This window comes from Aulonocara sp. 'chitande type north' Nkhata Bay, linkage group LG14, assembly GCF_057382095.1.
Source record: "Aulonocara sp. 'chitande type north' Nkhata Bay isolate Kocher_YH1m ecotype deep benthic linkage group LG14, A_spYH_male_GT1.1, whole genome shotgun sequence".
Lineage (NCBI taxonomy): Eukaryota > Metazoa > Chordata > Actinopteri > Cichliformes > Cichlidae > Aulonocara > Aulonocara sp. 'chitande type north' Nkhata Bay.
This window is the reverse complement of record NC_141357.1, coordinates 34,652,691-34,679,758: the sequence shown is the minus strand read 5'-3', so window position 1 is coordinate 34,679,758 and position 27,068 is coordinate 34,652,691. Positions and strand designations below refer to the sequence as shown.

General features: G+C 37.8%; 3 protein-coding genes across 3 annotated transcripts; 1 reads left to right on the top strand and 2 right to left on the bottom strand.

Annotated features, from left to right (window-relative positions):
- Positions 1-2,733: 2,733 nt before the first annotated feature.
- On the top strand, positions 2,734-11,722 carry gipr (gastric inhibitory polypeptide receptor). Its single transcript, XM_086260318.1, has 14 exons — positions 2,734-2,839; positions 3,432-3,528; positions 3,734-3,841; positions 5,335-5,453; positions 5,723-5,829; positions 6,139-6,292; positions 6,632-6,791; positions 6,935-6,995; positions 7,313-7,382; positions 7,611-7,699; positions 8,553-8,691; positions 8,796-8,837; positions 9,319-9,411; positions 10,226-11,722. The coding sequence occupies exons 1-14, from the start codon at positions 2,786-2,788 to the stop codon at positions 10,409-10,411; spliced, it is 1,479 nt and encodes a 492-aa protein (XP_086116444.1). The 5' UTR covers positions 2,734-2,785; the 3' UTR covers positions 10,412-11,722.
- A 583-nt stretch (positions 11,723-12,305) lies between these two features.
- On the bottom strand, positions 12,306-16,922 carry LOC147315067 (THAP domain-containing protein 5-like). Its single transcript, XM_086262280.1, has 5 exons — positions 16,696-16,922; positions 14,637-14,820; positions 13,421-14,238; positions 13,120-13,306; positions 12,306-13,005 (listed from the first exon to the last, which is right to left on the bottom strand). Exons 1-5 carry the CDS (start codon positions 16,767-16,769, stop codon positions 12,886-12,888), a joined length of 1,383 nt encoding a protein of 460 aa, XP_086118406.1. The 5' UTR covers positions 16,770-16,922; the 3' UTR covers positions 12,306-12,885.
- A 1,157-nt stretch (positions 16,923-18,079) lies between these two features.
- Positions 18,080-25,519, bottom strand: ppp5c (protein phosphatase 5, catalytic subunit). The gene is made up of 13 exons (XM_086262279.1): positions 25,371-25,519; positions 23,412-23,653; positions 22,642-22,789; positions 22,406-22,527; positions 22,231-22,296; positions 21,925-22,023; positions 21,673-21,778; positions 20,922-21,064; positions 20,521-20,608; positions 20,376-20,416; positions 20,080-20,258; positions 19,911-19,992; positions 18,080-19,209 (listed from the first exon to the last, which is right to left on the bottom strand). Exons 1-13 carry the CDS (start codon positions 25,465-25,467, stop codon positions 19,147-19,149), a joined length of 1,476 nt encoding a protein of 491 aa, XP_086118405.1. The 5' UTR covers positions 25,468-25,519; the 3' UTR covers positions 18,080-19,146.
- Between the last annotated feature and the right edge of the window lie 1,549 nt (positions 25,520-27,068).

Here is a 27,068-nt window from a genome sequence, read left to right as displayed (position 1 = left end):
GTAATAAACAGTTTATCTCTCTTTATCTTTTAGGTTTAAATATTTTTCTTCAGATGTTTTGGCAGGAGTAGGTATACTTAATATAACACTTAATATATCAGAATCAGAATCAGAATACTTTATTCATCCCGAGGGATATATACCTCACAGGGTAAGTACACAATTTAATATAGTACAGTATTAATTAATATAGTTTAAGTAATATTTACTTGAAATTAACAAAAACTAAATAAAACCAGAATCAAGCAACCCCTTGATGACAACACGTGTGATAGCCTCCAGCCCCCTTTCGCTATTGGAAAGGCAGTTAAGGCAATGGATGTATAGTTTCTAAAATTCATTCTGGGGGTTTGCTAGTGATCCCAATCTCTCCTCCGAGGCTGGTAGGATACAAATTACTGAAGGTTAAGAAACAGAGAGAGAGATACAGAGCGAGAGAGAGAGGGAGAGAGAAAGGTGGGATTTGCTGGCAGTCATCAGAGGGAGGTCGTGTGTGCGCTGATTGGATATAAACACTGGCATAATATGATTTCTGCTTCAAGGAACAGTTCCCGCTGACTGATTTAGACCTGTTCAACATTCGTCTCTTTGACGGAGAAACGTGATTTTCCCAGAGGTGAGGTATGTTTCGACTTTTCAATTGTGTTTACACAAGACAACTTGTGCCTTGCGTTTTATTCTTTTTTTTGGGAGGGGGGCAGGAGGGACTGCGTCATATTTCTTTGTTTAATAGGTAGCTCCTAATAATTATCAATCCTTAATTATAATCGTCATGGCAATGTCAAATGACAAAATTATTTCAGAGTGTTGTGTGAGTGTTTCCATAACCAACAGCCTTATGTTGGCTTATGTCCACAGATCCTGTGTTGATTTGTTTTCTCAAAATTTCTCCTTCTAAAGTTGATTCTAATCAGTCTAATGGTTGTAGAAACCGATAAGCACACTGAGTTCCTGACCTCTGACCTCCATGGAGTGGAGTTGGAGTAATATCAAAAAAGACAATAATAGTTCATTAAATTCTCCAATGATCTCTCAGCCTTAGAGTCATATAAAATAACAAATGAATGCAGACAAGTTCACCAATTAAGAATTAACAGTATTTTTAGATAGTGATAGTTTAAAATCTTTTTGCCACAGTAATGGCATAAAATATTATTAAGACTATTGTTTCAGTTCACAGTAACAGCATAGGGACCTTGGCTGGATATTCCTCAGGTCCTCTTGAAAGAATTCGTAGAGTTCCTTCAAATCAGTTGGTTTCCTGCAGAATCCAGGATCATCAGTTTTATTGGATGTGTCACCTCTTTCCTGTAAAGGTCTGGAAAAAACCCAAACTGTCACCCTCAGATGAGTCCAAATTGGTTAGGATGTTCAGGAACAACTCAAAACTCCTGGAACACCAGCATGACAGACAAAGATTGAGCGATTTCCTAAAAATGACAAGAGGTATTTTTATAGGAGTAGGGGTGAGCTCTTCAAACCAAAGAACACTGCATCAGCTATCAAGCACGATGTTGGTACAATCCAAAAAGTGGTTGAATAATAAAGAAGGAGAACTACCCCCAAATTCTTCAGCTTCACCTCAAATCAGCAGCCAGAAAGTCAAAACTTTGACACAACTGAATATTCCAATGGGACAATGATCCCAAACACACATCAAAACTCGTGTTGGAATGGATAAAGTGGTTTAACATTAAATTTTTACACCAGTCTTCCCAAAGCTCCAACCTCAACAATATTTAAAATTTGTTGACTGTACTTAAAGGCTGCTAGAGGTTAGGAAATCATTCAATTTAGATGAACTCTGCAAAGAAGAGTGGTCAAATATTTAGACAGAATTATGTCAGAAGCGTCTTGAAGGCAAACAAAACCATATGGTTTGGATGCAACTTTGTAAGGGATGTTTAACCAAATATTATTAGTGGGTGTATTGATACTTTTGTCTATGTGGATTGGAGAAAATCTAAAATAAATAAACTTAAGCAACCAATTCTTGTTTTTTAAGTCATTAGAAATGTATGGTGTACAATCGTTCCAAAAGGAACAGTTCAAAGAAATTATTAAAAGCCTAAAATGACCATGATATGCATGATGAGTGTATATGAGCTTTTGAACACAACTGTATGTTTTTCATCATGTGTGCAGTGAGAGAGAGAGAGCAAGCAAAAGCCTGCTAGTCCTGTTACATAAACTAAAACCTGTTGGGTGCAGCATCATGCGGGCTCATGTGTAGTTGTGTGGGTATTTCTGATGCTTTGGGGATCTTAATGTGTTTACAGAGTCACTTTATGGAGGCTCATCTCACTAATGAAGAAGAACAGCAAATTCCCACAGCTGAAATTACATGATGACAAGTTATTGTCATAGTTAAAAACTCTATAAATATAAATGAAAACACAACTATGCATTTGTGCCACAGCAAGGCAGAGCTCCACTAATATGTCTGTCAGTGGGGTTGACCACCACAGTTTTTTCTATTTTGCTGTAAAATTGTCCACAGCTGGTTACGGTGTAAGAGCATGGAGTAAATGGAAATCACTTTCATTTTTAGTTCTTGTTAGTCTTTGCATGCTGCTTCCACTTTTTAGATTTTTGGATGCAGATCAAATAGAAATTCGTTTAAAATCGTTCATGGGGTCAAACTGTTTTCTCTGTATTTACAGGTAGAGAATAGAATATGTTACACCACATCCTGATTTAATCTTTGTTTACTCACTAATGACCTCTGAGTGACCTTCTGTAGCTTTGTGATGACCTATGCATGGCCAGCCTGGTGCACCTCTGAATGATGAAGGCTTCTTACATATTCATCATCCTCTTTCTACTCGACAGGACTGTGGTAAAGTATTTTATTGTGCCAGCAATGACCAAACGATACCTGATACTTGAAAAAAAAGCTCTGTAGCTGTAGAACTGCAGCTGTACAACATCCAGTGAAATGCCAGTTTATTAGGCACTCTTTGCAAAAAGCTCTAGTGGGGATTACCAGAATGAATATAGATTGTGAACAGATAGTAAGCATTGGTCTAAGAGTATCCATAATAATGTTAAAAGTCTATAAAAGAAAAGCATGCAAAGGAAAAAAGTATATAGATGATTTTAAATCTCAGTCATTTGTAAGCCACAGAACTTGTGTCCTTTATCGTCATGTAATTTAAATGCAAGTGTTGACTAATGTAAAGCTAAAATATTGTCATATGTTCACTTTTGTATTTTAATATACCAATTTGAAACCAAAAGGACATTTCTGTTAGTCCTCATTTTCACATTCCACATTCAAAGAGGGGTTTGTGGGTTTAGACCTGGTTTAAGGGTTAAAATTGGTATTAGGCTTAAGTGGTTGGGTCTGACTGAGGGTACAGGTTGGGTTTAGTATTTAGTGGCTATAAATGATCATTTCAGGTCATTTGTGTGTATGTGTGTGTGTGTAGAGTATATCAGCGAGGACTGTTGAAGATATGGTGGCAGAATGGATCCGCTACAGAAATGAGTGTCTGGTCAGGATGAGCGCAGAACCCGGACCAGACGGTAATCCACACATATGCTCAATAATCATATTAATGCTAAAACATACATTAATTAGATTTAACGCTTAAATATAATCCATTAATTTAAGCGTTAAATCATTTAATTTAGAATAAATGTGCAAACATGGTGAAAGTTTTATAGAACATTCATCCATCTCACCGACTGATTATAAAACACAATTCATTCATTCTTATTCTGTCTCCAGAATTGGTATGCAGTCGTATGTTTGACGAATATGCTTGTTGGTCAGATGGACAACCCAACTCTACAGTCAAGGTGCCCTGCCCCTGGTACCTACCTTGGTACAACCAAGGTAGGTACCAGGTTGCAAACACACATATATAGATACATTTAGGTAAAGGTTTTTTTTGTTTTTTTTTACAATTACACATTTTCCTGCATTTTTTCCCAGCACACCACAACAATGAGTTTTAAATGAAACAACTCAGATGTGACTATGTGACTTGCAAACCTTTAGCTTTTAGCGATTCAATTTAAATAGCTTAATAAAAAACTTTATTAACTGTTTTGGAATTACAGCCATTCAGAAGCTCAAAAAATAATTGGACTGACAAACACTTTCATGGCCATGTGAGAGCTGTTCCCTTGTTATGTTGGGATAATTTAAGCCGATAAAAGATTGTTGATTTTAAGTGTTGAACTTGTATTTGATAACTGTTCATTACAATTCTCAATATGAGGTCCAAAGAGATGAAGGTGACAGACATGGTGGCAATCATTATGACAAAATAAAAAATAAAAAACCCAAAATAAACCTATAAGAAAGACGGCAAAACTTTAAGTGTGCCAAAAGAAGGAACACAGTATAGAACTCAACAACATTAAAAGGTCAGAAAGACCACAGAGCATAACTAAGCTGGATGAATGCAGATTAGGTACCATTGTAAAAGTTTACAATTAAGAGCCACCTTCTGATACAAACTGATACACATGAAAGAGCCGGCACAGTTTTGGAAAACCATTGATATTTGGAGAGATTAAACCAAGATTAATTTGTACCAGAATGATGGGAAAACAGAAACAGTTCAAAGCATACTGCATTATCTGTCAAATATGGAGGCCATAACATTATGGCATGGGCATGTATGGCTGCCACTAGAACCGGGTCACTGGTGGTTACTGATAACTGCTGATTACTGATAAAATGGTGGTGACTGCTCTTAGAAGAAGCAGGGATAATTCTGAAGTGTACAGGGCTATTCTTTGCTCACAGTCATTGCTATTCAGACAATTTCTGCAAAACTGATGGGGCCGTACTTCACAGTGCAAATGGTTAGTGATCTAAAATATGCTTTAAAAGCAACCCAAGAGCTTCTCAAAACAAAGAAATGGGATATTCTTCAAGTCAGTCGCCTCAACTAAACCCACCAGAGCAAAGCAGCTTTTCCGTTATTCAGTAAAAAACTGAATGCAAAAAGACCTAAAACAGGCAGCAACTGAAGATGGCTGCAGTAAAAATCTGGCAGAGCATTTCAAGAAACAAAATCCACTATTTGGGCATGTCCATGGGTTCTAGACTTCGGTGACTTAAATGACTACAACTGATACTTATTCAAATATTCAAAACAATACTTCTATCCAATGTCCAAATAAGTGACTGTATTTTAAACCCATGTTAAATATTTGATTTTAAAATCTGCTGTAGTGATGTACAGATAATAAATGATTAAAAAAAATATCGCTATCCAAAAACACATGGACATAGCAACAGGCTATATACACACAGATAAAAGCATTGTTTTAATCACAGGCATGTGTTTTAGCCTCTTTTCTGTTTTCCTGTAGTGCGTAGTGGCTTTGTGTTGCGTGAGTGTGGCCCTGATGGCAAATGGGCCACCAGAAACTCCAGTCAAACCTGGAGGGATCATTCTCAGTGCCAACCTGAGGACAGCCAACAGGAGGAGGTATGCCAGGAGCATATGGGAAAATTGGTCAGAAAATAATTAATCAGAAAACTGTCACCAAAGTAGAATTGATTTAAAATTAATTTAAAAAGTGTGAAACTGCAAAATCAGTAGAATCAATGCTTTATTTTTCCATTTGAAAGTGCACAACTATTCTGAATAACAGATTTTAAAACAATTAGGGTTTAGTAAAAGGAAGTTACGTAGGTTCATATTTAGTGGCCTCACAGTAATAACCCACCCTTGTCTTTTTGTTTTCTTCTGTGTAGGAGAAGCAAATTATTATTTATGCCTGCTTTCGGGTCATGTACACAGTGGGCTACTCTCTCAGTCTGGTCAGTCTCTGTGTGGCTCTGATTATTCTTCTCTTTTTCAGGTAGGTAATCTGTCTCATACTCTAACATTTCTCCAAGTAGCATTTAAGCAGACTTTCTTCTCAAAACCAACTTTTCTTAACTAGAGCTGTGAAGCTCTTGCAAGTGCAAATACCATAACAACAATAATCCATGAAACATGGGGAAATTACATGAGCCTTAGCACTGCAGCTATAAGCTCTGTTGTTACAAAAAATTTGAAACGAAAAGTGAAATCAATCTCACTCTCTATGAGCCACATGTTTAGCAGGCTGACTTTGTTTTGTGATTATTATGTTTTTAACATTATTTAACCTTTGTGAAACTTGCAGTAAGCTCCACTGTACCAGAAACTACATCCACAGCAACTTGTTTGCGTCGTTCATTCTGCGAGCTCTCTCCATCCTGACTAAAGATGCTCTACTGGGTAAAACCTACCTGGAGTTCGCAGACAACAGGGAAATCTTTGAAGTGAACAGTAACCAGGTTATAAGCATAAAAACTTGTATTATTTCAGTGATACTAATATATGTGTCATTTCACAGATGACATAGTTGAATATATTTCACACCCCTTCCTTGGACCGCTTCATCATTCATGCGAGATAACATATAGTAATACTAAGTGATAATTAGTTATTAATTTGACTTTATAAATTGTTACATTATAAAATAAAAGTGTTCATTACTCGGGCAGTTTTTTTAATTTCCTCATATAGACTTAAGTATAGCCAGGGACTCTGAAGATTCATAACTGTTAGAAGTGACGGATATTTCTTAATTCTACTTTTTTGTATCTCCTCCTAAAAACACACTTAAATATTAGGCATTGTCCAGCTGCCTTGTGGCTCAAGTGCTGATGCATTACTGTGTGGGAGCCAACTACTACTGGCTTCTCGTGGAAGGCCTGTATCTGCACAACTTGCTGGCGCTGATGGCTTTCTCTGAAAACTGCTTTTTTGGTGGATATCTGTTGATAGGCTGGGGTAAGCCAAGGACACCAGACAAAAGTAGCTACATACAACACAAAGGAAATGAAGTAGTTAAAGGCTTGGCTCACATTATGGCAAAATTGGTCAATCTCACAATCCTGAATTTTCTCTGCTTACCTGAACTGTCGTTGTTTCAGGCACCCCAGTGTTATTTGTCTTTCCCTGGATTCTTGTACGTTACATGTATGAAGACACAAGGTGAACTTTTAGTCTGACTTTTTTAATAATTATTTTGCTGACTTTGTGCTGCCTTGTACTTATTTGTATTCTTTTCTCGTCTCTTCTTTAATCTCTTAACTACACTCTACATCATAGCTTTAGTATATGTATGCAGTAGTTTTAACACCATTTTGTTCTGTAGTAAGTCTCCATGCTTTTACCGTGATAAAAAAAAGTGTTGATGTAATGGTAATATATACATAATGCATATGTTATTACAATGCATGAAGTCAGAATGGAGCACTTCAGTAAATAAAAACTGCTTATCATCTTCATGCAATGTCTGTGTTTTTCAGGTGTTGGGAAATAAATGAAAACATGGCTTACTGGTGTATAATCCGTATCCCTATTCTCCTGGCCATAATGGTAATAGACACAAATATAAAGGTTATAAAGTAAATTTGTCAGTATGAACAATCATGTGTGAGTTATGTGACCATAAACAGCCCTGTGACCTACAGGGGGCGGGGCACTCTGTACATCATAGTCACCTACATATCACCTCCAGCTTTCAAATTAAAACTAAAATGACTAAAATAATAATTACAAAATAAATATACTAATGAGTCTGTTTCTCTTATTTTATCTTTTCAGGTTAACTTCTTCATCTTTATTCGCATCATTCTGATCCTTATATCTAAACTGAAAGCCCATCAGATGAGATATACTGACTATAAATTCAGGTATGTAGATAACAACAAAGTAATGAACACTGACAATGACAAAAGATACGGTTTTTCTCGATCGCCGCAATTCTCACAGCAGAAAAAGTCATTCTGGCATTTTTCATAACATGTTGTCACATGCACCTGTGACACAGACTGACAGTATGTATTTCTATGTGTTCCAAGTAAACCTGTGAGAGTGTGTAAACTTCTGACAGTATAAATATTTGAACAAAACTTGAAGTAACTTGACTGGAAATACTAATACAGTATCCAGAGAAGTGAGAGCTCCAGAGAGAGAGTGTGCTGATGAGTTTTTTAGATTCAAGTTAGAAGTGCCTCAACACAGTAACAAATATCTTTAGTAGTGAAGTATGTGTAGTAACCATAGCATTGTGTGTAAAAACGCCTGGAATGTCTAATGTGGGTGAGGGAAAGCGTTACTGATTTGAGAACTGCATTATGTATAGTGAGAATTTTTTATTAGCACTAAGATGAGTGAAGGTGCTTTCATCTCCTTGTTGTCTTGACATAATTATCTAATGTTTGACCTAATTTGCTCACCTATCTTTAATTTAGTTTAATTTTAGTTTTTTTTCCTTTCGTTTTTGCTTAGCAACTACAAAAATCAGGTGAAAATAAAACATGAATTAACTAATTGATAGACTTTTTTGTAAGAATCTTGTGTGTAAGTGTAAAGATCAAAACTCACACATATACAGACAGTAATTAAGAGAAGACAAGTGAGGGAACTCTGTTACATCGCTTGACATAACCTTTGCCTACAAAAGCATATCACTGCTTCAGTGAGTTTAATAACAGTTCAACAAGTAAACACCAGGGAACATTTGATTCTCATGTTTCTCTCCAGACTGGCCAAATCCACATTGACCCTGATCCCTCTGCTGGGGATCCATGAAGTTGTGTTTGCGGCGTTGACGAATGTGCAAACAGATGGAGTCTTTCACAATATCAACCTCTTCTTCCAGCTCTTCTTGAACTCTTTTCAGGTATAATCAAGAATCTGCACCTAGATAATATTTACCATCATAATAATTTGCAGATAAAAGTAGCAAAACACTACTAAATGACCTCTAATACAAACTCTTTACAGGGTTTACTTGTAGCCGTCCTGTACTGTTTTGTCAACAAGGAGGTATGTAGCATGTGATGTGGTGGACAAAACAAACTTCTCATAATATTAATCATTACATTTTTGAATGAAGCCTCAGTTTAAGGTTAGAGCGGGGCTTGTTTAAGGTCAGCGTACAGGTTATAGTTAGCTGAATTGAATGGACAGCCGAGAAATTCATGTAAGTCAATGTAATGCCCATCTGGAGTGAAAAGGGACTAGGTGACACTAGAAAAGGTGCAGGCCCTCTTGGTCTTGATGTCGTTCATATGTTCTACAGTTTAAGAATCAAGACAATGTTTTTCATGTTCAGCAGAGGATGTGTTACTCATTTTTTGCAGATTTTAGCTTTTGCATTTGAGATATTTCCCTTACTTGCAAACACTCTTTGCAGTGTTTAGCCTCTTCATTTTCTTAGTCGTTAACCCAGTCTCTAAGTCAAGTTTCCAAATTCAGTTCTCGTTATTATCCTATTTCAAGCTTCTTTTCCTCCCCTTTCTTACAGGTGCAAGCAGAAATAAAGGCTACATGGCAGAGGCTGAAGCTGTGGTTGACTTACCTAGATGAACTGAGAAATAGTGACAGTAACACACTGCAGGTGGGTGTCAATACAGTGTACATAGGAAGCCACCTCATTTAGCTAATCAGCATCATATTTAATCGTTATTTCCCCTCTTCTCACCGCCATCTTGCTTTAGTTGGTTGTGCTTTTTGTGGCTTTTATTGTTGCTCTTAGGTTTGTTTAAATAGGATCATGCATGTCACTTGCCTCTGCAGTGAGTGGAGTCAGGGGTCGCCTTAGGGAAATAAGGTCTCTCCTACTGTCACTGAAAGCTTTCTATATTGCCACTGCCTCAATTTAAAGTTTGCCAGCCCTCAGATAAAGGATAAATTTTGACCTGGGTCCAGTGGCAACCAGTGCCAATAACATGCTGTAAATGTAATAATAATAATAATAATGTAAAAAAAAAACTTATTTTACAGTGGTTTTTGCTGTGTTATTTATATAATTTGTGCATTAAAGAGAAACTGAAAACTTGCATAAAGGCTAATAAAACAGGCAGAGCAAAAAACATATGATTTATATAGGAATTTCTGTTTTGTAAGAGAAGGTAGCTAGTTATCCTTTGATTAGGGGCTTGCCTGTACCTTCACACTGTGCTGGTAAGTTTCTAGAAATTTTAATAAAACTGATGTTTCTTCAAATGTGATTATCAGCTAATATTTGAAAATAATACGTGCTGTAATATAAATATTAGCCTAGTCCTTTCCCAAGGCCACACATTTTGATTATGTGCCCATTTGTAAGCTATTAATCAGCACGATGCTTGTTCACTGACTCAGTGAAATAAAATTAATTAAAATGGTTTCTTCCTTTTTGTGCTTATAGTTGTGTTTACATTTTTATGCAGACTCCTGTCAGCATGCCTCCATCTTCCCAGTGTCACCATCTGTCTCTTTACAAGCTACCTGACGGCTGCCCAGAGGTCAGCCACCTCTCTCCTATGCCCCACACCTCTCTTTCACCAGCTCCTCACCCTCAGGTTCCCACTACTGACTGCTACGCCTACCACCAAGACAAGATGGGAGACAAATAGGTGAAAACTTCCTGGCATGTCGCTGCTCATACTAAGGATAGAGGAGAGGATGATGAGAAATTACATGAAATGTATTGCTAAAAAATTCAAAATGGTCTTAATATTTCTTAAATAATTTGAAACTTTAAGTAATTAGCATGTCCAATCAAGACACTCTTTGACTAAGGTCAAGATTTCACAGCACAAATGGCTTTCACAATCAGAGGGTTATATTATGTTATCCTCTGTAGGTGGATCTGTATTTAGGCATCAGGCATTTTTTTGACTGCTCTGTATTTCTTCAAGGCAACAGAGTGAATCTCAAGTATGACTCCCTTCTCTGAGCACTTGATTAAACATAAAATAAAACAGTGACATTGTCACTTTGTGGACAATTAAAGGGTCATATCCTGCAGCATAAAAAAGCAGTTCTCATTTTATTCACACAGAGGAAATAACTATTTTATTTCTTTTGCTATTCAAGCGGATGTGAATTTTTTTCAATTAACAATATTATCTATCTTACTGTGCACGGTTGGATCTTAACTCTCCATGCAGCCATCCAAGGTACTTTTGCAAGTTATTATAATAGCTCATTCAATTCCCCACAGAACATATTTAGACATTCATTTCCACTTTTATAATGCAACTGATAAATGAGAGCAATTAAGCAAAAAATGAATACTCAGAACAAGACTAATTGCATAAAAATATTACACTGGTAATGAAGGTAAAACTTGTTTGCAGTCATTTATTTAAAAAAGCAATGTGATGTGTTGGTCTTATTTGAACCACTTTGACTGTGTTAAATCCCTCTTTCAAAAAATAATCTGTCACTGTAAATGTGTGTAAAACTAACTTAAAATTGTAACAATCCAGATGAACAATCCAGTAAGGTTTTACTGGCACTGCCACCATCTAGTGACAGAAACAGAAAACACACTGTAAAAGGGAGAATTTCACACTCCTATGAAATCATGCAGGTTTAATGAACTGCTTATTTTGCTGGCAGTTCTACTGTTGAGTAATGTCTCAACTCTACATCATATACATAATTTGCTACAGGTTTTATTGAACAAAGTTATAGCATAGATTCTCTATTAGCATTATGTTCATTTCCATAGGGGAAAAAACAAAACAAAAACTACTTATGTTCTCTTTTTAAATACTAGTAAAGCAAATGTGGGAAAAAATGTTAGCTCCCCTTCCAAAAAAGGGGAGTAGGTGAGGTAATGTACATTTAAATTGTCGTTGTCTAAAAGTCAGATTTTGAAAGGTTAGTTAAATGTGACATTTGGCCTAAATATATACTTTTTGTTTTAGTCCAACTACTGCTGTATTTTATGATATAAGATGTAACAGTGTTCGTGACTTTTCTTATCGATTTACTTTTAATAATATAGTGTTACTAGATATACTGTTTATATTCAAATGTCACAAACATACAGTGATTGTAACTGAAATAACATGAATAATAAAAAGACTAGTTGTAGAGTCTTGAGTGATGTGCTTATTGGACCAAGGAAGCGCGTGCTTTGACAGAGGAGTGAAAGGACGACCATTTTCAAAAAGAAGTGATGGTTAACGACACCAGCTGTCAGCCACTTACAATGCAATCTTCAGAACCCTACCAAGGGGATTAAAATCCCACTATAATTTTGACTTCTGAGACTCACATGACGAGGAAATGTCACCCAAAGGGTGGCTCCTCTGACATAATGACCCACGCCTTGTGTCACACTTTGCCTCATGTGACAACACATGTGAGCTCAGAGTGGGTCAACAACAGTCAGGACCACCACCAAGGGGAAAACAAACTAGTTAAATACCTGGGGCTCTCTATCAGTTCTTTTAGACAAAGACACTTGAAATGAAGTGGGATTTGGGGAATCTTTGAATAAAGTATAGCGACTTTAATCTCTGGGACAAAGGTAGGAGGAGACAAGCAGGCACATATTTACACATAAATATATAAGAAATGCCTTTTAGATCAAATCACTACATGGTGTTCTCGGTGTAATGGAAAATGAGAGTGAACTTCCAAGAACCAAAACTGCAATTCAGAAAACAGGGTGTGTTCTGTGTTGACTCATTTGTTTTGTTTCAGCCTGCCTTTCAGTGCCGTCAGTGATAATTATATCCAACTCCTTCTCATGAGATGCACTTCAGTGGTTGAATAATCTGTTTTTTTTTTTAATAAATATATGGATTCATAAAAACTACACAAACAGGAACCCAAACTGAAGTTACTTTAATTATATGTACATTACCACAAACCACACTGTCCCACTATTTATCCGTATTTGTTGAAAGTTCACAGCAGATGGACTAACCCACAGTCACATTTCATATATTTTTTTCTGGATTAGAGACAAAACTGGAAAGAACAAAATTTTGTAGCGTTTTGTTTTCAACAGCTTAAGCTCCATTATTCTTTCATTTATTTATTTATTTGGCACAGACGCAGAGATGGGATATCCGCAGTCAGTCAGGCCTCACAGCTTTGCCTCTGTATCTATCAGTGGTGTATACAAGTAAGCAGCATCGTCCTCCTCATAGATGATGGTGACCGTCTCACCAGCATCAGACACTGCTCCGTTGGTCTGCATGTACGCCTGAGAAACAAAGAGACAAAAAATTATTTCAGTTAAATGAAAACTTAAATGACTTCAAGTGATATATTGGAAGACAGCTACAGCTGCCAGTCTGAACTTCATTCCAATAAATACCCTCTCCAGTAACTGCAGTCGCTCTTCATTCAGCAGATTGCTTTGTCTCAGCTGGCTGACCGTGTTCTCCAGTCCAACGAGTTTTTCCAGGTGTCTTCGGTGCCGCTGCTGCAGCACTTTGACCTTTTTCTGTAGCTCACACACAATTCCCTCCAGCTGCTCCTTACTCAAACTGTTCTTGTGGTAGCTGATGATGTAATAAAAATAGAGAGTCTAAAAACCATAATACTGCAAAGGGATATAAGAAAGACTCTTTCATTGAATGAAACAAAAGAAATTTAAATTAAGCATCAGAACTCACCAGTGCTCCTCGAGCTGGTAATCTTGCTCTGTATCGTCGTCCTCCGACTTGCCTTCATCTCCCTCTCCTCCTTCAGAATCCAGTCTTTCCAAAGTGAGGACCAGGGATGTGGGGGGAGGTGCTGCGTGTTTGGACACTATAGGCAGAGTGGATGTGATGGGTGTGGAGCTCAGAGCCGATGATAGTACCGTTTCTGGTGAAAAGGTAAACTGGGTAAAGGTGTCTTTGGGTAAAACATTCGGTATCGTCTCGAGGTAGGCAATGACTTGAGTTTCATGGTTGCCGTCGTCGCCATCTGAGAACAACTCTGTGGTATGCGTCACATCTTCAACTCCACTTAAAGCCACAGCCTCATCTGTGCACTCAAGGGTGGAGTCATTCACTACCAGCCTGTGTCCCTGAGTTAAAATGGCCGCAGTTATTTCATTCATAAGCTCATCTTGCCCTTCCCCAGCAGGACATTCAGACATAAGTACAACCTCTGTCTTCTCCCCACTGTTACTTAGATGATCTATTGTGTGTAAAACAGTTAAAGGGAAGTTTACCCCCGTTTCTAATCTGTCTACTGTTGCCAGTGAGTCTAGTTCTGGCTCAAAAGAGCATTCAGATTCTCCAACATCACTCAGTTGCACCAAGCTGGTTTCTTCTTGTTGCGATGGATCGACAGCAATCTGATACAGGTGCACAGTGTGCACTTTGTTTTGCATGTCTGCTGTGTCAAAAACCATGGTCTTGTCATCTGATACCGATACGCTTGGATTACAGATAGTTCGAAGACGCTTTGTTTTCTTCTCGCCATCGTCTGTGGCTTTCCGTTTCTAAAAAGATAAATCAAAAAGCATAAAACAAGGTTTTATCTTAACTCTCCATGTTAAGATAGAAGCTATAAAATAATGTATTTGTTATTGTATATTCTGGTACGCAACAAAAACTTCTGTATTAGCATTCTGTATGATTCTGGTTAGTTTTGTTCAAGAAAAAACTAATGCTGTGTGACTCTAGCATAGAATCTCCACAATTACAATAACACTATTACTACTTAAAATACTGCAAGAGTTGCTCTCGAGCCTTATGAACTAAGGTAAACTGCTTAAACTAAAATCCAGGTAGGAGAATGAAACTTTCCTGTGTTTTAAAACAAGACCTCAGCATTCAGTAAAATAATTGGCGCTACTTTGCAACACTAAAAATCAAGTTTAGTTTCTTTTTGCTTTACCTCAGCCTCCTGAAACACAGTGGGCACAGCGTCTCTCTCAAGGTAACGGATCCCCCATCGCACTTTGAAGCATGAAGGTGCAAAATGTTCGTGGCAAATATACTGGTGCCGAGAGGGAGCCCAGTTCTCACGTCCCATGTTTCTCAGCCACTGCTGCAGCCTGACTGGGTCCTGAAGAGGGAACCTAGAAAACAATGAAAATTACACACGTAAAACACTGATCACGCTTCCTTCAAGTGAAATTGTTCATATTAATGTGCAACTAGAAAATAGCTTCCTAAAACTCAGTTTACATTGTGTGTGTGTCAGTGATTGGACAGTGCAAATCAGTGCATCTGATATGATCTGATCAGGTAACTGACTGACTCTGTGGACTCATCACATTTTGGCTTGCTCTGACCAACTACATCTTGCAGCAGCTTGCAGCTAGTGTAACTGTGTTCATATTTACTTTTGTTCTGAACCTGTGAACCTGTTGTAAAGTTGTGAAATCTGTGAAGTTGTTGCATGTTCTTTTAGACATTAACTGATACTGAAATTACACAGCCAAAAACAACAACAACAACAAAAAAAATAATAAATCCCCCAAAACAGCCAAGGTGTTAGGCAATATTCTTGAGGTACTCTTATTATTGCTGAAAAGTTTATTTTATTCGTAGGATGTTTCATCTTTTGAATCTTTACTTGCATGCTATAGCGACTTGCACAATCTAGCGGTGGGCAGATTGATACTTTAACAGACATGCCAGCACATGTTGCCCCTCCCCCCTCCTGCTGCCATGTTTTGTTATTGTAAAGTCACGTGACCCAGACTGAGTAGACACGTGTAGGCTGTAGTGAGTGAGGCAGAGGAGCATCCTGTGGAGGTATTTTATGGCTGTAACTAAATATACTGCAAATATCCGTGTAGGAATTAATAAAGACCCAGACGAACATCATCATGGTGTGGTAAAAGTGATGTTTCAGTATCTTTGTGTCAGATATTTTTCAAAGTTTTCTTGGTCATCACAGATGTTACCAGAAGACTGATTACCATGGCAATGATATATATGAAATACTTTATTGGAACTTAACAAATGAAGTATGAACTAACTACGATAATAACGTAGTAATACCGTTTGTGTCAACTGTCAAGGCATTATTCACATATACAGCACAGTAGAAACCAACACAAAGTGCTTTCCAAGCAGGCACATTCAAACTCTCCAGAATAAAATAAAATAAAATGTTTCAAAACAGGTGAAGCATTTTGAGATGTGTGTTTTTAGTCTAAAGGGCTTCTTTTCTTTTAGTCTGGACTTCTTCTCATCCGAGAAGCTTCTTCGGTTCTGAACTGAAGCAACTCAAAGAAGTCCGGACTTTTTTCTTTCCAAGCTCCTTTAGACTACGATGACCTGGATGACTGAGAACCTTCACAGACGTGTGTTTTAACTTAACTACTTAATTAATTAAAAATATAAGGTGTAAAAAAATAAAATAAAATTAGCTGTCAAAGTATTCAGATTAAGCATATTGATCCACTGCTGTCCTCTACATAAGCTGCCTTTATAAATTAAAAGTATCGTTGATACTGGCTGCAATATCGTACAATGGTTCTGCAGCTCTAGGAGTGCATCAGCTTAAAGATAAGGATGACACATCACTATTTCTGCCTGCTCTTCTGCACAACTTGTCAATATAACTTACTCACCAGAATACCTTAGAGCTACAAATCAGACAGCGTTGATATAAACAAAAATGTCTTGATTAAAAGTTTGCTTTAATCGAGACTTCACCGTGTTGACGGCCTGGCTTAAATCAAGTCAAGTGCTGTGTTGATTAAATGAAGGCTTCTTCAAAGTCAGAAGTAGAAGACACAAACTTATCAAACGTATAAAAAGCGTCTCCTGTGCGGAGATTTTCTAACCTCGGTTGTTATTTTCCGTCAGTAAAAACGAGATTGTGAGACTAACCCGTCGAACAGGAAAAAGTTGCTGGAAGTTGGATTGCGCCTCTACCTGTCTCATCTGAGCATCGCGTTTAGCTGGCCTGCTAACACCGTTTTAAAACACCTGCTCACCTGTAGAAGCTTTTCCTGTTGCTGTCGCTCGCGGAGTCATTCTTGCAGTTTGGGACCGAACAATATTTTGGCATCTCGGAGCGCTACGGTAACTTCTGCTGCTGTCTTCGTGTCCCGCTGAGTTCATAACAAGGTGAAACAGGTCTGTGAAACTCGTGCTGTGTTGTAAACTCGTGGCGCCTTAGATGACGAAGGAGGATCAGCTGTTGGAGTCTGCGACGTCAAACGAGCGCGACCGCCACGCCCACAGGAAGCAGGTAGCTTTGCTTGAGGAGTCGCGGATGAGTTGGCAAACTGTTTGACTTTTTCTAGATGTATACATTTTAAACGTTGTTTCAGGAAATAAGCTGTTTCGTTGTTTTATGGGACCCCTTCGTTAGTTACCCCAAAAGTGATAGAATTACATAAATATACAGTACTGTGAAAAACGACGTCGTTTCTTTATATTTTGCTGGGAAAATGGGTTCAGGCTGTTATTCTTCAACACAGCCTGTTCGGCTGCTTTCTTGTCATTTCTTCAGGACTATCTCACCAGGCTTCGGAGCTCTTTTGATATTGTCTGCCGTTTGTTTCCTTCTCAGTGAAGATGGTGCATCAAACTCTGACTGTATTCATATTTCCAGCATTTTGTTTCCAAACAATGCAGACCATGACAGAGCCATGCTTTACAGATGGCTGTAGACACCCAGTGTTGCACCTTTTTCCTGAGATCCTCCGTACAGAAGAGTTTCACATTTGGATTCATTACAATAGTAAACCTGTTACCACTGATATTTAGTTCAGTTCTTGTGTGACTCTTCAGATCTTCAGTAAGCCTGGATAAGTCATTTGCTCTAGTTCCTTGGAAGCAAAATATGATGCAATTAAGAGGGGTTCAAAACTTTTGCACAGTACTGTACACTGCTCTTTCTGCTAGCTTGTCCCCATCTATTTTTTACATTTTGTTTTAAATATTAGCTAATGTATTTATAGCTAATAGCATCTCCTCCACTCTTGCTCTTTGCTACCCACGTATTGGCTTGAGTTTGGATCTGTGATTATTATTTACTTCATTTAGTCTCCAATTTAATACTCCTTGCCATCTTCCATATTTTCCATGGATATGAAATCAGAAACAAAATGAATAATTTTTGAAGAAAAAAAACTTATCAAACCTGCTGTCTTCCATTGCTTTTCCAGTCCTTTGTGATCTATACTTTCCATAGCATTCTTATTTGTAGCCTTTGCTGTTTCTGAAACATATATTAAGTATTTTATTGAAAAAACAATCTGATCATTGTAATTAAACAAAACAAGGTAATATATTTGAAGCTTGTTGAAACTGCAAAGCTGCAAGCTTAGACTATTAGCTGACGTAAATAAAGATATAGGCATGTTTCTAAAATCACTGGACTGGCTTTTTTATTCAATATTTTTCTCCAAACATTACACAGAATCTTTAAATGATACAGTTATATACATACACATCAGTGTATTTCTTTATCTAAAAAGTTGAGGGCCACTGGACAATGCAGCTGTGCGTTTCAAGACAGGATTGCATTTCTGATGTTTGTGTACTGAAGAAATTCACATACGGGGTTAATAAGTCACTGGTAATTGAACATGTATTGGAGACTAGAGTGCCAACAGTGTTTGCTTTACAAGCTAGTTTGGAGAGAGTGGACTGTGCGGGAACCGCTGGGTCAGTGGCACAATGACGACCGAGGAGATGAACACATGGAGAGCAGCAGTATCTTCCTTACTGGGAAGCAGTGCACGTGACCGAACCAGCTAAATACACCACTAATGGCAAACAGCACCTTTCAGTGTGTACCCAGAGACTCAATATCTGTTTTTTAGACTGGAATCATACATGTAATAAGATTTTGGATTTATGAGAAATAAACCGACATACTGCAGAGTGGTTTGAGAAACACTGATAGACATGCTGCTTTTCAACCAGTTTCCAAAGCTCTAATCTCTGTGTATGCAGGCCAACAGTATACAATGCTAGGTTTCAGAGTCACAAGATGCACCTTGCAAAAACTGAACAATCATTTTCATTACAGATCTTTGGTAAATACCAGCTATATGATGCCGTCTGAGGAGCTCACATATTTAGAAACAAAGCAGCTTGAAGGAAACTCGTCAGAAAATGTTGTGGTTGTTTTTGTACCCACTGATGGAACACAAAAGCAGGCAAAGGGACAACGGAAATTGTAATTTTTCAGTTTTAGCCGGTAATGTGAAGGAGTATATCCAGGCCTGGACTGGGCTGGTCTAAGTGATCTCTTCCCATCCGAACTAAACCACACACTTTATGCGTACAACTAGCTGAAGTTTTTTAGGGAGAGGGATCCCTTAGGCTAAGCATGAACAACAGCATGTCCGAGCGCTGGAAGGAACGAGGTGGCTGGGATGGTTCGGATCCGATGAGAGGTCATCAGTGTCACAGACAGATTAGATGGGTCTCTACATCATCCCCAACTGCATTAGCGTGTTGGCATATGCCATGGGCTTGACATTCGGATGAGGCTGTAAAAGGAGATGAGAATTAGATTCCAATTTAAGAAGATTTTTAAAACTCTTAAGACACTACTAGCTAAACTTTTAGCAGTTAATAGTAGTTTAATGTTTTCGGCTTTATTCCACTTGGTTAGGATAATATATGACTCCACTGCTCATCTCAGGGTGTTATGATTTCTAATGCATCATTTTCACAAATTGTCAGATTACTTATAAATTAGGAATAGGGAAAAAAATGGCCTAAACATGAGGGAGAAGTTCATCTCAGTAGTCCAGCAGATGTCACTGTGCATTAAGCTAACCACATATTCAAAATTTGTATAGTGATGATCTTCATTAAAATATCCACTTAAGTGATATAATATCAATGTTGTTTCTAGGTTTCTTATGTTTAAAATTTTTGTTAATGAGAATGAAGTACTTTTAAGTTTTTGTTACACTTCAACCACTTTTCCATTAGCGCAATTCAATCCCTGTTTCATGTAGAAACATCTGAGATATCGCTTCTTTTAATTAAGGACCTGAAAGTGATGTACCTTACTGACTAAACCTCAACATGCACTTTATGTATTACGGGTAAATTTTTAATCTTTTAGGAGACACTGCCTGCACTGTTTTATTTATTAAATAACTATTTATTTCTATATCATCATCATTATTATTATTATATTATATTGATTTTATTAAACTCAAGATAACAGGACACTAACCACAGCTGTGAACTGGTGAAATTCTGGTTTGAGGTCTGATCCCCTGAGGTGGATATATGCTCCTTTGTTTCCCATCTGATCACTGAGGGGGAAAAAAGGAGAATACAACAGTTAAAATGTGCCACTTTTTTAACAGTCAACACTTAAGTTAGGTAACTTGATTACTTACCAGTAGTTGGGTGCTGAGAACACGGTGATGCACTTCCCTGAGTGAGTGACCTCGTACCCCTCAGCTTTGACCTCATGACTACGCACAATGAAATCCAGCTTGTTCTGCTCCAGGAAGCGCTCCGTCACATCGGGCCCAAACTGGCAACTCACCCCTCGCTTACTGATCGACCGGCCATTCTGTGTAAGAGGGAGAGAGAGACACAAACTATAAAGCAGGTACTGCCACAAATTGCATCCAGATCTGTAGGAAGCACTGAATTATGCTTCAGTATAAACCTGTGGGTGAGAACTCACCTGTGGCTGTGGATCTGACCAGAGGAGGTCACACATAGGACCTGTGAACGCATGGGGAAAAGTGTTAAATTATACTTGTCATCCCTTTTAAAGGTTATTTCTTATAGCAATTTAAACTGATAATGACTTAAGAGTCTGGCCCCACCTGAGTCTGGAGGCTGTCTATTCCTGTCAATCTTCCTTAAGTCTTCCAATGTGACACCATCTTCACTGAACAGCCCACCGTGCATAACCTGACATGGAGAATTTAATTAGAACTGTGAGTACAGCAATAAAAACACATGAAACATTGTGCAAGAAAAGTGATGAATACAAAAAAATAGTAATCAGTAAGTTATCTTAACAACACATACTATTTCAGAAGCATAACTGAGGTGACAGAAATTACATACATTAGCATACTCCTATATACTTTATATCTCATCATTTTGAATTAACTTCCACTTAAATGACAACCATAAGAATTAAATCCATACATATTCACACCTTAAGCACAAATAAATTACTCGCCAGTGTCACCTTTTAGTTCACATTCTCAAAGCTTACCAGTACTTTATTGTTGATACACTGTGCAAGAGGAAGCCACTGGAAGACCTCGCTGAAAAGCTGAAACATCTGGGCTGTGTACTTGGCTTTGACCTCCCCTTCAAATCCATACATCTGGTTCATGTTGTCCGTCTCATGGTTACCTGCAGATTTAAAAGTGGTTACTGCGGATTACACAGGACACTTAAATATTTTAATCAGTCATTACTATGGAGGATCAATTATCCAGCAAATGACTTCTGGGTATCGCTCTTTAGAAGAGTTGTTTGCGATTACCTTCTGCAGAATTTAAACTTTCACCACTAGGTGACAGCATTTCACCCCCTATTTAACAACTTCTGCCATTCACCTCATTGCTGCTATGAACTAGAATTTACTCCCAGTTTCTTGTGTGGTTAAATAAATGTTGCACTGACATGTTGCACCATCTAATGGTACAAATTTGTGTGGTTAGTGGTCTGTATTCCATTAAAGTAAAACATGAACCTTTCTTGTTTAGTTGACTATTCTTCAAAACAATATTTTTACAATACATAGACTATTTGAACATAATGCCATAGCAGTTGTTGTTTGATATTCTATCAATATGTTCAGTTAATCATGAAAGGTGTTAAATTACTGATAAATTATAGGACTTTGCAGTAGATGCCTTTAAACCCAATGCCAACAGAGATATGTAGTTATCATGATGTACAATATGGCACGTTACAGCAGCCTGAGATCCATGCACAACACTCTTGAGCGCTCTCACCTCTAAGCAAGTGGAAGTTGTTGGGGTAGAGCAGCTTGAAGCCAAAAAGGGTAAGAATGACCTCAACAGAGAAAGAGCCACGATCCACAAAGTCACCATTGAACAGCTGAATGCTGTGGTTAAGCATTATGATGCACAAGTTCTGGACAAGTTTGTGGCATCTGACTGTTACAATTTTAGACACAGAAAAGTACTCCAGTGAACACAAATTTAAAACCAATGTGTGTGAGCGTCAGCAAAAACAAAGGATACATAAGGGTTGGTGTCAGAAGGTAAGCCGTTCAACTTGAAGATGTTGAGGAGATCGTAGTATTGGCCATGAGTGTCCCCACAAATAGTTATTTTTTCTGTCTGTGACAAAGAGAAACAGAACATCTTTAACAAAGAATGGAGAACTTTAAAAAATGGCCATGTACAATCATCTACTACCTGTACTCCCATTATGGGTTTTGTTAGTGTTAGCACTTAGAAAATATGACCACGCTCTAATTTTGTACTCATTACTTGTGAACTAAAAAACTTCACTTCATTCTTGAGTATATGAAGAAAAATCCTCACCTCTTTTAACGTGATTTCAACAAGACTTGGCAGTTTTGACAGAACATCTTTAACTTGCACCAAAATCTGGGAAAAAAAGAAATACATACATACATACCAGTTTAATTTGAAGCATACACATATTTCCATTTCCTTGTCTTACTCTACTATATGTCATATAAATAACTATGGTTACCTGATAAGCACACTTTCTGTGCAGTTTCTTCTGATCTTTGAACCAATCCATCATCTCTTTCATGAACTTCAATGTTACCTTCCCGTCTTCAAGTTTTGGGCCTGTATAGTCATCCTCAATCGCTGCACAGTCAAGATTAATATGGTTCACATCACATCTTTCACCTTATTACCTTCTGAATTAAATATTATTATATGACACTAATGTATATTCCTCAAATAAGAAAGCAAACATACTCATGTTTTCAATGTCCAAAGAGTCAACAACAGATTTCTTTGTCTCGTCGCTGGCAATGGCTCTCTCAAAAGCCTTCTGTTTCACAATCTTGTTACATTCTTGATACTTCATCCTTGCATCCTTGTCATTCGGTCGAACCCTCACTACCTATTATCAGGACAGAGACATGAAATAAACACCCTGGTTAACCTTTAACTGGCATTAAAGCATACATAGGGACAAGGACTTTGTATAGATGCAAAGCTGAGAATATAAATAGAAACAGAAACATAAAGGATCAAATCTCTCAATTAACATACGTAAAATGAACAATGGTTTTAGTCACATGATGTTCTGTCCCATATCTCTTAAGAGTTATACACATTTAAATCTAGCCCCAACCCTTCTTTGCTTACAGAAGCGTTGAATATGCTTTTTGAAATATCATGGTTAGTGGTCTGGTTTGTGCAATAAACTAGAGACTAAGACAGAACTTCAGAGATCCCTAAGGTCTATCGTTATATTTAAATTATATTGCTTATTATGAGGAAGGCACAAACCCCATTAACTGTGGTATGAGAGCCTTCAAACTGGATCTAATTGGCATCATGACAGGATTACAGGATAATCCCCACTTTGTGCTGTTAAGGCAACACAAAGAGCCTAACTGGTGGTGACAGAGCAACAGATGGAAGTGGAGAGCTCTGTACTTTGTTCTATTCAAGGTTAGACTGGATGGCAAGTGTACATGATGTGTCTTCTAATAATAAAAAATGCTATTGCTTCTTACCGTTTCGTAGTCTTTTAGTGCAGCTTTAAATTTGCCCAGTGCCATGTTGGAGGTGGCACGGCGGTAATATCCCTTAATGTAGTTTTTGTCTACTTCCAGGGCCTTTGTGGCATCCGCCAGGGCATAACCATAGCACTCTGTGCGTAGGTATGCCAGGCTTCGGTTGCTGTAGTATATGGCATTGGATGGATTGAGTTCCAAGGCTTCTGAGTAGTACTTGATTGCATTTTCATAGTCTTTTTCTGAATAAGGAAAAGAAAAAACAAAGTTGGAGTTTAACTGGACCTTGATCATACACTCAAACATAACGTAATGAGTTACCCACTAGTGAAAGAAATTGTAAAAACTACAATGGTGTGTGTTTAGCAGTGTATATCACTGCCATGATACATGGTTTTCTTAATCATAGGACTGTTGAATTATAGCAAAAATAAATTGTTGATCATTTTGGTCAATCACGATTATTTAACATAACTATTTATACACACAGACACACACACAAACATAATATATACACATATATATTTAATGGGTTTATTTTGAAGGGCATAAACTATATGCAGACCAGTCACCAAACATATTAAGAATTTTTTTTTTAATTCAGCATTGTTTATGAAGAAATCATATCCCCACCTTTACAAACAGACAACAAACTAAAGCAGGTTTTACAAGTTTTGCAATATATACAACTAAGAAAATAAAACTGCCAAAACGTACTAGTTCTAGACCATATTTGCTTTCTAATGTGTGCCATATATTTCTCTTGTTTATATATCCCTCTTGATTGTATATATTTCTCCTGTTGGCTATTTATTCCTGCTATCTACCATTTATATTTCATTCCAGCACAGTTGGTGTGGAGCACCCACAATTTCATTGTACATGTAAAATGACAATTCTATTCTAGAATCTGACACCAGGAAAAAATGTGTCTTATATTAGGAAAGTAATGGGACTGCAACCCCGGGGAGTGCATGTCTAACATGGTTATATGAATTATAAAGCAGAAAAATACCACCCCGTCCCTCACATAACAGTCTTTTCTTTGCACCTACCGGTACTCTGACTCATCAGTATCAACCCCGCAGAAGTTTCCCAATTAACCAGCGACAGACAGACCTGTCGTGGGCGTGAAAAATACATCCTGGACAATGTACTTAATACAAAATGTGAATGACGGCTGATAACCTCATATGCATGTTTCACAGATCACCACTGTGTCCAAGCTGGATTTTATATGCTTTGATTTACTAAGGAATCTACCTAAATGAACTAGAAACCCTAGCGCCGGTTGCTTAACAGACACTTTCATTATCTATGTGTTTTGAATGGGGGCGCAACGTGACTACCACGTTTCAATGCTAATCGTACGATATTAAAAGCGCCTCTTCAGTGACTTGAAATCTAATTGCATTTCAGATAAACGAATAAGAGTTGAGTTGCATTGAAGATTTCGTAACTGCTGCCATGAGTTTAGGGAGCTCTGCCTCGCTGCTCTTCCTGTTCAAGCAGCCGCCGGCTAACAGAAAATTCTAGTTCTATGTGAACCTCACCTTAAACTACAATATTAACCCGCTGCGGCGGCTAAATGGAAACAAATCAGTGACTGTTAAACACAGCGCATGGTCATAAACCTTATAACTTCGAGACATTGGATAAATAGGGAAGTTGGTGGTGTAATATACACGACACGAGTGACGGCATGGGTTAACGTCGGTGCTGTCGCTGCTGAGTGTAGTGGCTACTAGCTAGCTGCTGTTACCCATCAGTGCCGCGGATCCCAATGAATGGGGTTTACCATTAGCATGCTCTCTGAGCAACACTAGCTTAGTATTTGCGACCGGCTTTGCTTGAGGTGTACTGCAACACAATCACGCCGCTGCTAACCAATGGTCACAGTGTCAAATTATAAAAAAAATACTGAAAAAACACACTGACTTGACAGGTTTTAGAAATTACCTTTAAAGTACTTATTCGCCTTCTCCTTGAGTAGCTCGGCATCGTTACCTCCCTCCGCCATCTTCTTCTCACTGCCGTTTTCCGATATGTGCGCCATTGGGATGGACTGTCGTAAAGGTCGCAAAGTTAGGTGTAGTTTTTACCATTTGTCATATTGAAAGTAATTTTACGGGGTGATCATACGTGCGACATTACGAAACTACAACATGTAACCCTTGCACACTGTTCGGGTCAAAGTTAATAACATTGATGTTATACCCAATTTCAGATCCACCAATGTGGGTTAAATTATTTCTGGAATAAATAATTCTGGATTTATTATGAGTTACATGTGTATTTCTATGGGATAGTGGTGACAAGTGGTAGAGCTTGACACTGTCATGAGCGATATCTGTGTTCTCATCACATTTGCCCAGGTTTCTGCAGGGACAGACACCATCTGGTTTGACTGATCGTGGAAGAATTTCTAAACAGTAAAATACTAAAACAGCATAGCCGTTATCATATATGGTGCACCCAAGGAACCGAGCTGAGAGGGTGCCAGGAGATCTGAAACAGGTTAGCATAGTGGTGGAGTGGTTAGTGCTGTCCTTAGTTAAGAAGGCTTCTGGTTCAAATCCTGGCAGGGGGCTCGTTGTGTGTAGTTTGCATGTTTGACTCACTCTAAAGTACCTGTAGTGATTTCCTCTTAGTACTCTGTCTTTCTGCCAGGGTCCGAAGACATGCATGTTATAAGTGCATTATAAATATGTAAGTGCTATATATATTTGTGCTTTGCAAATGAAAGCAAAAATACCCACAATTTAAAAGATCCCAATAACAACCAAATTAGATTCCAATTATTCTGATTTATCTGAAATTAATATAATTTAGAGTCAGCTGAGATTCCAATAAAAATCAAAAGAGGAACTTGTGGGGTTATAAGATTAGTTACCTGAGCAGTGATTTCAGTGAGTGTGGAAAACACATGCAAATCCCATACACACATGGTTTCCTACCACTGCTTTAGACTAGTTTGCAATAAGCACGTTTTGTGCTTTGAGTGCCTAAAAAAGTAAATGCATTTCTTTGTTACATTAATATTTTGCTAGTTGGGTTTTTTGTGTTTTTCAGTGTCCACTAATAACTTCCTTTGGTGTCCTATCAGTAAATAGTGAAAGTATGGTTTTGTAATTGAGGTTCACATCCGTGATAAAAAATAAATAAATAAAAAGCCCCTCTAGTGTTTGTTCTCCCTTCTACAGTATTTAAAGTAGGATTTGGTAGCTGGGGAAACTGTGAGAGAATAGTCACCTGGAAATAAGTCGCATAGTGAATTGTTTTGTCAATTCAAGGAGATTTTTATATGTGTGCAGGCTGTGATCAGCTGTCTTGTGCTGCTACTCCAGTATTCCCTTAAAAAATAATGAGATAATCAGATGTTACATAAGCTGTCACAGATTCTTTTCATCCTTTAGACACTTTAAAGCTAATGTGACAGGTAGAATTCCCCTGAGTGAATGTAATCAGTATCATCACCTTCTATTTAAATTGGTTTGCTACCCTCAGTGTAACCTAAATTTCACCATGAACTTTAGGCAAGCAAAATTTGGCTTCAATTTGTTTTCCAAAATGTTGTGCAAAAGCAAAATTTCCGCAGTAATGTATAGATTCAATATCCAATAACTGATTTAAAAAACAAAACAAACAACAACTCTA

Coding starts and splice junctions, on each gene's coding strand:
- ppp5c (XM_086262279.1), bottom strand. CDS start 25,467: ATGGCGCACATATCGGAAAACGGCAGTGAGAAGAAGATGGCGGAGGGA. Junction 20,609..20,921: donor GTATCAACAATAAAGTACTG/GTAAGCTTTGAG, acceptor TCTCCATGTCAG/GTTATGCACGGTGGGCTGTT. Junction 20,417..20,520: donor TAGACAGCCTCCAGACTCAG/GTGGGGCCAGAC, acceptor ATGCGTTCACAG/GTCCTATGTGTGACCTCCTC.
- gipr (XM_086260318.1), top strand. CDS start 2,786: ATGATGAAGGCTTCTTACATATTCATCATCCTCTTTCTACTCGACAGG. Junction 6,996..7,312: donor TACATGTATGAAGACACAAG/GTGAACTTTTAG, acceptor TGTGTTTTTCAG/GTGTTGGGAAATAAATGAAA. Junction 9,412..10,225: donor GTGACAGTAACACACTGCAG/GTGGGTGTCAAT, acceptor ATTTTTATGCAG/ACTCCTGTCAGCATGCCTCC.
- LOC147315067 (XM_086262280.1), bottom strand. CDS start 16,769: ATGCCAAAATATTGTTCGGTCCCAAACTGCAAGAATGACTCCGCGAGC. Junction 14,239..14,636: donor CTGTGTTTCAGGAGGCTGAG/GTAAAGCAAAAA, acceptor TTATCTTTTTAG/AAACGGAAAGCCACAGACGA. Junction 13,307..13,420: donor TACCAGCTCGAGGAGCACTG/GTGAGTTCTGAT, acceptor TTACATCATCAG/CTACCACAAGAACAGTTTGA.